At 58.8% G+C, this 11,740-nt stretch overlaps 1 protein-coding gene across 2 annotated transcripts in view; it reads left to right on the top strand.

Annotated features, from left to right (window-relative positions):
• Nucleotides 1–289: 289 nt before the first annotated feature.
• Nucleotides 290–11,740, top strand: part of POMT1 (protein O-mannosyltransferase 1) — a 16,795-nt gene continuing 5,344 nt past the window's right edge. The window contains exons 1-13 of one of the 2 annotated variants that reach the window (XM_039229565.1): nt 290–431; nt 1,217–1,374; nt 2,957–3,063; nt 3,444–3,494; nt 4,025–4,171; nt 5,055–5,166; nt 5,962–6,027; nt 6,118–6,211; nt 6,425–6,580; nt 7,492–7,622; nt 8,346–8,441; nt 9,008–9,100; nt 10,570–10,666. In XM_039229565.1, coding sequence (XP_039085496.1) covers nt 1,253–1,374; nt 2,957–3,063; nt 3,444–3,494; nt 4,025–4,171; nt 5,055–5,166; nt 5,962–6,027; nt 6,118–6,211; nt 6,425–6,580; nt 7,492–7,622; nt 8,346–8,441; nt 9,008–9,100; nt 10,570–10,666 — 1,272 coding nt within the window. In that variant the 5' untranslated portion in view covers nt 290–431; nt 1,217–1,252. Of the gene's footprint in view, nt 432–729; nt 846–1,216; nt 1,375–2,956; nt 3,064–3,443; nt 3,495–4,024; nt 4,172–5,054; nt 5,167–5,961; nt 6,028–6,117; nt 6,212–6,424; nt 6,581–7,491; nt 7,623–8,345; nt 8,442–9,007; nt 9,101–10,569; nt 10,667–11,740 lie in introns of those variants that run through there. The other variant, XM_039229564.1, reaches the window with a different exon arrangement.

Below are 11,740 nucleotides of genomic sequence, written 5' to 3'. Positions count from 1 at the left end.
GGCGTTCCGTGGGGCGCGGCGGCCGCCCTCCCGGCGCAAGGCAGACGCTCCCACGCGGGTTGCTCGCACTGAGGGGCGTGCGGATAAAGCCTTACCGTCCTGTTTTTATAAAAAGACACCGCAGCGCCCACGGGGCGCGGGGACCCCGGAACACCCACGCCGTTAAAGACATACTCCAGCGGCGGACCTCCGCGCCTGTGCGCACGCGCGCCGCCCAAGCCCATGGCGCACGCGCGCTCCTCCCGCGCACGGCTCCGCAGGCGCGGCGAGTCGAGCGCCGAGCAGGCGGTGCGTGGGCGGTGCGGCGTGCCGAGCAGCCTCGCCCCCCGGCGCGCGGCGGGAAACCCTACCGGTCGGCCCCCCACCCCACGGCGGACCCGAGGGGGGGCCCGGATGCGGGAGCGGCTTTGCGGGAACTCGACAAAACGCGAGTACGTTTGGGGCGTCAGGGCCCCGAGCCCAGTCGAGACCCGGGAGAGTCTGCGCGGGACGCGCGTACGCGGCCTGCGGGCGAGCGGGGGGCGGGGGCGGGGGCGGGGGCAGGTGCGCGCTGAAAGGCGGGCGCCCGGGCCGGTGCAGGTCTGGGAACAGGAGGGGTCCTCGGGCGACTGGAACCTTCGGGGAAGACGGAGGCGCGGCACAAGAGCAGCCTGTGGCGGGGCGGGGAATGCCCGGAAGAGCAGGAGGGGCCTCCGGGGCAGAGGGGGGGCCGCGGGAGCCCCGGTGCAGCTTTGGTGCGAGAAAGGGGGCGTCGAGCAGATGCAGCCCGGAGACAAGTGGCGCCCGAGGGAAGATGACGCCTCGGGGAGAAAACGGGGGCGCCTGGGTGCAGAGGCACCCCCAGGGTGAGAAGGGGGGCCGCCTAGGTGATGGCGCTGCGGCGGGGAGGGGCGGGGGGAGGCGCTCGCGGCAGGTGAGGAGCCTTCTGAGGCTCGGAAGGTCGAGGTCACCTCCCCAGGCGAGCGGGCTTCCGAAAGTTGGAAGTGAGCGGTGGAGTGAGTCGTTGAGTGAGTTAATACTCAGCCATGAGGCTCCCAAAGCCTCACCTTAGTTGACTGCTCGTGTCCTGATTTTCTCTCCACCACCCCACGTTGTTGTGGTTCTTCTTCTAGGTATCACCTGAGAGCCAGGGCGGTTGTGACCCTTTCTCTAGCATCCGGGAGCCTTCAGGTTTGCTGCCTATTGAGTTGATGCCGTCTCTTCCCTCGTTTTCCAGAGCGTTCTCGAGGACCCGCTTTTGCTTTTCTACAAGATGTTAGGATATTTGGAGCACCCAGTCGTGGTGACGGCGGACATCAACTTGAACGTTGTGGCTCTGACTGCGGTGGGGTTACTGAGCCGTCTGTGGCAGCTCTCCTATCCAAGGGCCGTGGTGTAAGCCAAACCACTCCGTTGGGGCTGAATCGGAAAGAATTATCATTTGTTCGTGCGCCGGGGACGGGTCATGCCTTTCTGAACAGTGGAGGTGGGGGGTGGGATGGGGGTGGAATTCTGGGCTTCTTGGTGACAGGTGCTTTTGGCAGAGGAGAGGCCGCTTTGTCCCCAGGACAGCCCCTGCTGAGTCCGTCTATCACGTCTTGCTCTCTAGTTTTCTAGCAGGTGAACCCTGACCCGCGAAACAGGTGCCGCTGCTTTAGGGAACCGTTTAAAATCAGGAGTGGAGGGGCGCCTGGGTGGCTTGGTCGGTGAAGTGTCAGACTTCAGGTCACCGTCTCTCGGTTTGTGGATTCGAGCCCTGCATCGGGCTCTGTGCTGACAGCTCAGAGCCTTTGGACTCTGTGTCTCCCTCTTTCTCTCTCTGCCCCTCCTCAGCTCACATACTCTCTCTCAAAAGTAAACATTAAAAAAAAATTTTTTTTTAAAAATCGAGGGTTGGAGGTTTGATGAATTTGGAAGTGAATCATCGTTGGCCTTAAAGCGCATCTTTTATTGTTATGGGATGCGACCGCTGTTATTTTCACAGCGCTATTCACTAGCTGGTTAATACACGTGTACTTTTTGTTGAACTTTTCGTTGTGGAAAACATTGAAGGTACACCAAAGTAGGGAGAAGAGTAGAACGACCCCCCACCAAACAGTGTACTCAGCCCCCAGCTTCCACAAGCTAGCAACTCCTAGCCATCCCTCCCGTGCAGTGGATTTGTTTTGAAGCAAGTCAGAAACAATATGATTAAGTAATTCAGTATATTTCTGAAAGATGAGGAATCTTTTAAAAAAAATTTTTTTTAATGTTTATTTATTTTTGAGAGACAGAGACAGCATGAGCAGGGGAGGGGCAGAGAGAGGGAGAGATACAGAATTAGAAGCAGTCTCCAGACTCAGATGTCGGCACAGAGCCCGACGTGGGGCTCGAACCCACAAACTGTGAGATTGTGACCTGAGCTGAAGTCGGCCACTTAACTGACTGAGCCCCCCAGGCGCCTCAAAGATGAGGAGGCTTAAAAAAACAAAAACCCTACTAACGATATCACACCTAAGAAATTCACGGCAATATTGACGGTATAGCTGAACGTCCCTCACTGGCTGAAACATTGGTCGCAGTTGGTTTCTACGTGTTTCTTTTTCTGACCTGCACCTGCTTCGCTCGGGTACCAGCTGCGATTCTGACTCTTGGTCACACACGTGCTGGCGAACCAGGGGACGCGCGCCGGGTCCTGGAGGCCTCCCAGTAGGCTGCCTGCTGGCACGTCCGCTGGTGGGAGTGAGGGCGGGTGGATAGAGCCTCTATTGTGCAGACACGCTGAGCGTGTGGCTGTTCTCGGTGGGTGTCCCCTCCTGACCTGGTGGAGGAAATAGCGCACGTGTCTCAACATTCGGGGATGTCGTGCAGTTGAGGCGAAGGCCGCGATCTCTAACGTCTGTTCCCTCTAACGTCATCCGGGAACAGACGCACGTTTACCCTCGTGCCTCTGTTGGTGAAGATTTCCGGCTGAGTATCACATGGCCTTGCTTTTCAGTTTTGACGAAGTGTATTACGGGCAGTACATCTCTTTTTACATGAAGCGGATCTTCTTTTTGGATGGCAGTGGGCCACCATTCGGCCACATGCTGCTGGCACTGGGAGGTAGGATTCTTTACTAATTTATCCCTTTTTTTTTTTTTAATGTTTTATTTCTGAGAGAGACAGAGAGGCAGCGTGAGCAGGGGAGGGTCAGAGAGAGAGGGAGACACAGAATCTGAAACAGGCTCCAGGCTCTGAGCTGTCAACACAGAGCCTGACATGGGGCTCGAACCCACAAAAGTGAGATCATGACCTGGGCCGAAGTCGGACACTTAACTGACAGAGCCACCCAGGCGCCCCTAAAATGAAACTTACAAGTGAAATTTCTTGGGGGCAAAAACCTCAGCTGATTACTTATCGTTGTTTCTCCGTTCCCCACCGTGGTTCAGCTCTCCAGGTCTGTTCGCTGAATGGAAGAGTTACCGATTAGTCTTCTGTTTCAGGTTATTTGGGAGGATTCGACGGTAACTTCTTGTGGAATAGAATCGGAGCAGGTAAACGGTCATTTTCACGCCCCTCATTGATCCGTACGTATCGGAATGGAGAGGTAGTGGCTTTCGTAGGGATTCACCAGTGTGGTTTATAATGTGCGGGGGTGTGGGAAGTTCTGTGTAAGCAGGAGCCTTCTGGAAGGTCTGATAAATGTCTTGGCGTGTAGCCATAGTAACTATTTTACCCTGAGTTTTTGGGACACAGTGTGTGTGTGGCATCGGACCGCAGTCGTTTTTTTCGGACGTGTAAATTTTCTCCACTGCAGTGTTTTTGGGAAAAGGTGAGGTGAATTTGTAAGTAAGTGAAGCACTAATTCCAGAATCATCAAGCGTCGTTTCTGTGCATAATGAGAGCCGGGTTTCCACTGTGCACGGTGCGCCTTGAAGCTTTTATGTGGAGCTTGCACACCGCCTTCCCGATATGGTCCTTAGTTCTGAAGACTTGTATTTTCGGGTCTGTGAACGAGATGCCCTGACTGAGCGCACCCGAAGGTGCGCGCGGGGCGCTCAGTGCTGTGCGGTTGCTCTTCCAGAATACAGCAGCAACGTGCCCGTGTGGTCCCTGCGCCTGCTGCCGGCGCTCACGGGGGCCCTGTCGGTCCCCATGGCCTACCAGATCCTGATGGAGCTCGGTGCTTCTCACTGGGCCGCCACGGGGGCCGCTCTGCTGATGCTGATCGGTAAGACCCTGGCCTCTGCCTGCTCTGGTGTCCCACAGGGGAGAGCAGAGGGCTGGCCTTTGGTACGGGTGGGGGGCTCCTGGGTGTAGTAGATGTGCCCCCCGGCGAGTCTCCGACTCCCAGGATGGAGGGAAGCCTGTCCGCTGTGTCCAGATTCGGCTCCGGGATTCAGACGACTCCCAGGCCGCGCGGTGGCCGGGCTGTGCCGTCACACTTGTGTGGCTATATGTGGACCCTGCTCCTGGGCGCTCCATGGTGCCGCCTCCGCCTCCAGCCACGTCTGGCCTCGGTTTATGGACACATGAAACGAAGTCAGATGGGAAGTTAGACTAGAAAATAGAACTGGGGGGCGCCTGGGGGGCTCCATCGGTTGAGCGTCCGACTTCGGCTCAGGTCAGGATCTCACAGTTTGTGAGTTTGAGCCATGAGTCAGGCTGTGAGCTGACAGCTCGGTGCCTGGAGCCGGCTTCGGGTTCTCTGACTCCCTCTCTTTCTGACCCTCCGTGGCTCACCCTGTCTCTGTCTCTCAAAAAATAAACGTTAAAATAAATAAAATAAAATAGAACTAGGGTTTGTTGCATGAGGGCCACTCTGGGGGAGGCCCTGAGCCCGTGTCCTGTCCTAATGGGGCGGTCCCACCAAGTTGGCTTTCCATGTGCAAATGAGAAAAATAAAGACTCCGAAAGGTTCAACAACTTGCCCAGGGTCACACGGGTCTTGCTGGGCGTGGCTCTGGAGCACGTGCCCGTCCAGCCCCCTGTCCTGAACTTGCCACCTCCCTGTACCGTGACATTTAGGATGCACCCTTTCCGTGGGTGCTTCGACCTTCGTGCGCCTGCCCTTTGCTGCCTCGCAGCTGACGCCCGTGTCCTCTTTGCGGCAGAGAACGCGCTCATCACTCAGTCACGGCTAATGCTTTTGGAGTCCGTGTTGATATTTTTTAACCTGCTGGCTGTGCTCTCCTACCTGAAGTTTGCCAACTGCCAGAAGCAGAGGTGCGCAAGATGCGGCGCGTCCTTCCTGGGTAACGAGGAAGAAGGGTCCGGGTGGTTTGTTGACCTGAGAACGTCTGATGCCGTTTGATATCGGGGCGCCCCTTGCTGGCTACCTTTCGTCCCCTGGACTGGCCCTTGGCTCCTTCCTGACCCCATGAATGCGTTTTCATTTTTGTGTGATTTAAAGTAACTGGAAAAATGTTCTGGCCAGAAAGAGGTTTTGCCGGGACTGGTATTTGGGAGACGAGTGTTTGGTTTTCTCGTCCTGAGGCTCAGGGACAGCCCGCCGACCCCAAGAGGTCTGAGGAAGGTGCCCTCTCTGGCCTTCGAGTGGTCTTTGGTGACCTGTCCCCAGCTTTGCTCTTTTTTTCTTTGTTTAGTGTCTGTTTGTTTTTGAGAGAAAGACAGCATGAGCCGGGGAAGGGCAGAGAGGGAGACACAGAATCTGAAGCAGGATCCAGGCTCTGAGCTGTCAGCACAGAGCCCCACACGGGGCTCGAACTCATGAACTGCAAGATCATGACCTGAGCCGAAGTTGGACGCTTTTTTTTTTTTAATGTTTTTTTTATTTATTTCTGAGAGAGAGAGAGAGAGACAGCATGAGCAGGGGAGGGTGAGAGAAAGAGGGAGACACAGAATCTGAAACAGGCCCCAGGCTCTGAGCTGTCAGCACAGAGCCTGACGCGGGGCTTGAACCCATGAACTGTGAGATCATGATCTGAGCTGAAGTCGGACGCTTGACCGACGGAGCCCCCCAGGTGTCCCCCCAGCTTCGCTCTTCCGCTTTGATCCCAGGCCCTTCTCTCTGAGCTGGTGGTTTTGGCTGATGCTGACAGGAGTGGCCTGCTCCTGCGCCGTGGGGTGAGTTTGGTCCGTGGGTCTGAGGCAGTGGCGGTGGCGACCTCCCTGTTCTGAGCCTCGTGGGAACGGCTTCTCCTTGTGTCTTTTCAGCGTCAAATACGTGGGTGTTTTCACATACCTGCTCGTGCTCGCTGTCGCCGGCGTCCACGCCTGGCATCTGATAGGAGACCGGACGCTCTCAAACGTGGGTGCTGCAGTGGAGCGGGGCTGGCGGCTGTCTTGGGGCGGGCGGGGGGCTGTGACCGGCGCGGCTGGCGAGAAAGGCTTCTCGGGAGGACAGGCGTCCGTGAGCCCCCCACGGGCAGCCGGGTGCAGCCCAGGGCCTTGCTGCCGGCCCGCTTGGAGCCGGCGTGCCTTTCCACACGGCGGGACGTGACTCCGCTCCGTCCCGCGGCAGGTCTGCGTGCTCGGTCACGTGCTTGCCCGCGCGGCAGCTCTGCTGGTCGTCCCGGCCGCCATGTACTTGCTGTTCTTCTACGTCCACCTGAGTCTGGTCTACCGCTCCGGGCCCCACGATCAGATCATGTCCAGTGCCTTCCAGGCCAGCCTGGAGGTAAGATGGGGTGCGGCGGCCACCTTAGAGGACAGGGACGGGGGGCCTGGGGGGCTCTGTCGGTGAAGCGTCCGACTTCGGTTCAGGTCATGATCTCACGGTTTGTGGGTTCGAGCCCCGCGTCGGGCTCTATGCTGACAGCTTGGAGCCCGGAGCTGCTTCGGATTTTGTGGCTCCCCCTCTCTCTCTGCCCCTTTCCTGTTCACGCACTGTTTCTCTTAAAAATAAATAAAACGTGAAAGAAAGAGGACAGGGGTAGACTCAAAGTTTTCTCACACAAACGTCGAATGTTTGGGGGGAAACCAAGTCAAGAGGAATCCGCTTTGGTATTTCTAAGTTAACCCTGCACGTGCTGATGGTGCGTTAATGCGCGAAGGGGCTTCCCAGTGTGACCTGCCCCAGGACATCGCGACGTCCTGCCACCTCCCGGCAGCTGCAGGAGCTTCCGAGGACGAGGGCGACTCTGGCGTCCGTGCACGCTGACTTTGCAGCGATGGTGGCGCGTGCAGGCGAGGTGGTGAGGACCAGACTCGGGTCAGACGGGCCCGTCCCCGAGTGTGGTCCGGGTGTCGGGGCGGGCCTCTCCGCCCACCTGGCTCCTACTTTACTCACCTTTTCAGTGGACAGGGTTGCCCTTCTCTGAAGAGGTCGGTGAGAGGTGGCCCCAGAGGCCACCTGTGTTAGCGGTTGCATAGGGGCCATGTTACAGTGAGGTCCCGTCATCACAGTTACGGGACATGTTAAGGATCGCCCCCCTGCCCCCATTGGAGGTGTGGCCGTCAAAGAGGCTGGTGAGATCTGTCACTCACACACACACACACACACACACACACACACACACCCTCACACACCCTCCCCCTCCCCCCCCCGCCCCCGCTTTCTCACTTGCCACCGTTTCACTTTTGTCTTAGGGAGGGCTGGCTCGGATCACGCAAGGCCAGCCCCTGGAGGTGGCCTACGGTTCCCAGGTCACTCTGAAGAACGTCTTCGGCAAACCCGTGCCCTGCTGGCTTCATTCCCACCAGAGCACCTACCCCATGATGTAAGGAAAGGGCCGAACGCTGGAATGTGTTTGGTGTGTTTCGCGCTTTGTCTGTTACCAGCTTTCGCTGTAAATGAAATTTACGAGGGGCACCTGGGTGGTTCATTGGTGAAGCCTCTGACTCTTGATCTCCGTTCCCATCTTGATTTCAAGGTCATGAGTTCAAGCCTCACGTTGAACAGTGTGGAGCCTATTTAAACTTTTTTTTTTTTAAATGTTTTATTTATTTCTGAGAGAGAGACAGCATGAGCAGGGGAGGGGCAGAGAGGGGGAGACACAGAATCTGAAGCAGGCTCCAGGCTCTGAGCTGTCAGCACAGAGCCCGACGTGGGGCTCAAAGCCACAAGCTATGAGATCATGACCTGAGCTGAAGTCGGACACTTAACTGACGAGGCCACCCAGGTGCTCCGTGTGGAGCCTATTTAAAAAGGAGAGAAAAAAAAGAAATTTATGAGACACAAAGACTCTGGGGTTTAAGATTCTGATGGTCAATGATTCTTGTCATTTCTGTGTATAACACAGAGGGACACAGGGAGCAGAGGCTCGGGCCCTCCCGTGTCTGCTGCGCGGCCTCCTGCCCGAGCGCCACTTAGGTTCACTTCTGCCAGCCCCTCTTAGACTTACACGCTTGTACTCGTGGTCCCCCCCCCCCCCACGCCCTGCTACATGACATTCGCAGGGACCTCGACAGGCAGACGCGTCTCTGTGTTGGTTCCCTCACAGATACGAGAACGGCCGAGGCAGCTCGCACCAGCAGCAGGTGACCTGTTACCCCTTCAAAGATGTGAACAACTGGTGGATTGTAAAGGACCCCGGGAGGTGCGTGCGGGCCCTGGGGCTCAGGGGCAGGGCTGGGCTCTCAGCCCCCTCCCCGTGTGCACCTCCTCCCTCGAAGCTCCGAGAGCTGCTCTCTGTGCTGATGAGCCACGGTCGGGGTGGGGAGGGGGGTTGATCCTTCTTTAGTGAACTGGCGTCTGGCTCTTGGACCGCATGCGCGGCGCCCACCTGATGGTCTGTAGTACGCTTGCATCGAGCGCTTGCCGGACAACACGGTCCATCTGTTCGAGCGATTTCTGGGTGGGCGTGTTTGTCACTCTGCCATTTGTAGAGAAATACAAAATGCCAGAACGTGGTAACGGCCAGCCGGGTCACGATAGGAAGCTTGGAGAGTGGCCCGAGGTGTCAGAGAAGAGTTACGTAAACTTCTGTGTTTCCTTTTTTAAGAATTTCCCTCCAGTAAGGTACGAATTGCTGGGGCGGCTGCACAGTTGCAAAGTGTCCCTCACCCACCATGGGAGAACGCGGAGCCCTTGCCGCTCCGGGGGCGCGGTGGTTTTGCCGGGGCCCCCCCGAGCTCCCTCCCAGCCACCCTCCTGTCCCCGCAGGCATCAGCTGGTGGTGAACAACCCCCCAAGGCCCGTGCGGCACGGAGACGTGGTGCAGCTGGTGCACGGCATGACCACACGCTTCCTCAACACGTGAGTGCGCGCTGCCCTCCCCACCCCCCCCCGGCTCCCCTCGGGTTCTCCGCCCAGCAAAGCCGTGTCTTCCTCCCTCGGGTGGCCCCGCATCGCAGCCTGCACTCGGTGGGCGGGAAGGAGCACTGGGAGCCCGGGAGGCCCCGGAGCTGTGGAAGACAAGTTTAGGGCGAGCATGGGAGTGCTCCCCACACAGAATGAAGTAAAGTCCAGTCACTTGAAGCGTACGTGAATTCAAAAGGGATTGAAACGCGGGCTGGGAAAGGTCCTTACGTGCGAGTTCTCAGCCCTGACCTGCGCTAGCTGCATATCGGCGTGCCCGGGCCACGTCTCTTCCTCCATCCGGTTTCTGGGGTGCTCTCACGGCTCTCCGTGACTCACAAATTGTGCCTCAGGTCCCGGTCTGCCCCGCGCAGGCCACACCACAGACCTTGGCTTCGGGGCACAGCAGGCTCTCAGCATCTGGCCGGCTTCTCCCTGGAAAGAGCCGGTTGCTCAGCTGCTGCCCTGGGGCCTACTCCCTCTTCCCCTCCGCACCTCAGATAAGACCACTTCCTTCCGGTCCTTGCTGAGGCCCAGGCCCGGCCTGATCCCTGTGCTAGTGCGGCCAGTGCCACCCCCCCTCCCCACCCAGTGTCTGCTGCCCTGGCTTCTCTGCCAGAAGTGCTCCTGCAGGTTCCACAGGGTGGCCCTCAGGATAACGTCCCCACTTCTCCTGGCTGCAGGCCCCCTGGGATCTGCCCCTGGCGACCTCCCCAGGGACCTTCCCTGCAGTCACCCTGGCCTCTGCTGTCCCCACATGGCCAAGTGCTACGCTCCTGGGGCCTTTACACTTGCTCTGTCTGCCTGGGAAGTTCTTGGATTCACACCCCCGTGGCGCAGTTGCTGTGTCCGCGTGCCCACAGAAACGTTACCTCCTCAGAGCATTACCGGGCATGTTCGCTGCTACTTTGGTTTTATTGGTGGCGCCCCACAGCCTGGCGCTGTCTCCGTGTGTGTGAAGAGCTGCTTTCCGCAGGGTGCAGGGCGGTCTCTGCTCCCTGCTCCATAGCGCCCACGCACAGTAGGACCCCGTGAGCAAGGGCGGGGGATGTTTCTGCACGTTTGAGGTCACTGTCACCGAGGGCACCTTGTCCCCCGACGCTGCTCTTGGTGGCCCCGCCCTTTCCAAGGCCTTGGCGGTCAGGGAGCTGCCGCACCATGTTGTCGTGGCTCTGGGGTCGTGGGCACTTGTCTGTCAGGCCCCGCGCCGCGTGTCCTTTCCCCTGAGGTGTGACCGTGGCAAGCAGCCGCCTCTTCCGTGTCGCATCTGTCGGCAAGCCCTTTGCTGGTGCGTCCCCGGGGACCTGGTGCTCCTCCAGGCTGAGCTGGCTTGTTTCCGAAAGTCGCTCGTTTTCCTCGAAAACCCAGTGAAAGCTCTGCCAGGGCAGCCTGAGGGACTCCCTCCATGGGACTGTTTGCTCCTCCAGGCACGACGTCGCGGCGCCCCTGAGCCCCCACTCGCAGGAGGTGTCCTGCTACATCGACTACAACATCTCCATGCCCTCCCAGAACCTCTGGAGACTGGTGAGTCCCCCCTGGAAGCGGGCCGTGCCGGCCGGCAGTGCCGCATGTGTTCCGGCGGGACCGTTCGGGAGCGCCGTCTAGCACGGCTCTGGTGCAGGGCCACCGGCTGGCTCCCTCGGTGGAGCGGGTGACTCTTGATCTCGGGGTCCGGAGTTTGAGCCCCATGTTGGGTGTAGAGGTCACTTTAAAAGGTTTAGGGGCGCCTGGGTGGCTACGTGGATTGGGCATCCAGCTCTGGATTTTAGCTCAGGTCGCGATCCTAGAGTCAGGGGATCAAGCCCCACCTTGGGCTTCGTGCTGAGCCTGAAGTCTGCTTAAGATTCGTCCCAACCTTGTTCTCTCAAATAAAATAATAAAATATTACAAAAAAAAAGGAAGAAACCATTGTGATTCAGCTGTAACGTTAGTGACTTTCAGTCATGAAGTCACAGATGTTTTCCCAGGGAACAGGGTCCTTCTGGGGTGGAGACGGGGCCGTGGAACGGTGCCTGTGTGGCCCCCGTGGGCCTGTCAGGCAAAGGTTCCCTCTGATCTGGTTGCTTGTTCAGCTTCGAGGTCACTGAACACACAGGGTCGGGGGCCCCCAGCCCCCTCCCTTGACCAGGGGAGCCTGATGCTGACCAGCGCCCTCCGTACCGTCTCCCCGGCACGGCTGGGCCCTCTGTCAGGTGGTTCCTTGGGCGGCCCTTCCCTGAGGCCACCGGCGCTGTGCTGGCCCCTCCTCGGAGCCTCCCGGGGGCCACGCGCCCCCATGGAGTCGCCCTCCAGGGCTGCACGCCCTATCCGGGTGGGAGGGAAGTTCCGTTTGCTGGGTCCTTGAGCCCACAGTTCAAACCGTGTCTCTCCCGTTTGCTTCTCCGTGTGCAAGTGCCCGCCTGCCGGCTGCTTGCCCACCCCTCCCCCGGCGTCCCTGCTGCTGGACACGCTCGCTGCCCCCCAGCCTGCGGTCTCTGCTGAGGGTCCCCCCCCCCCGCCCTTTCTGCTGTCCTGCGGCTGATAACCAATTGCTGAGCCTTTTCTCCCTCCTCCCTCCCTCTCCCCTCCTCTCCCCTCCTCTCCCCTCCCCTCCTCTCC

This window comes from Hyaena hyaena, unplaced genomic scaffold (assembly GCF_003009895.1).
Source record: "Hyaena hyaena isolate Hyena2069 unplaced genomic scaffold, ASM300989v1 scaffold_38, whole genome shotgun sequence".
Taxonomy (NCBI): domain Eukaryota; kingdom Metazoa; phylum Chordata; class Mammalia; order Carnivora; family Hyaenidae; genus Hyaena; species Hyaena hyaena.
Note: the sequence above shows the minus strand (reverse complement) of the source record. Positions and strands in the feature narration are given on the sequence as shown.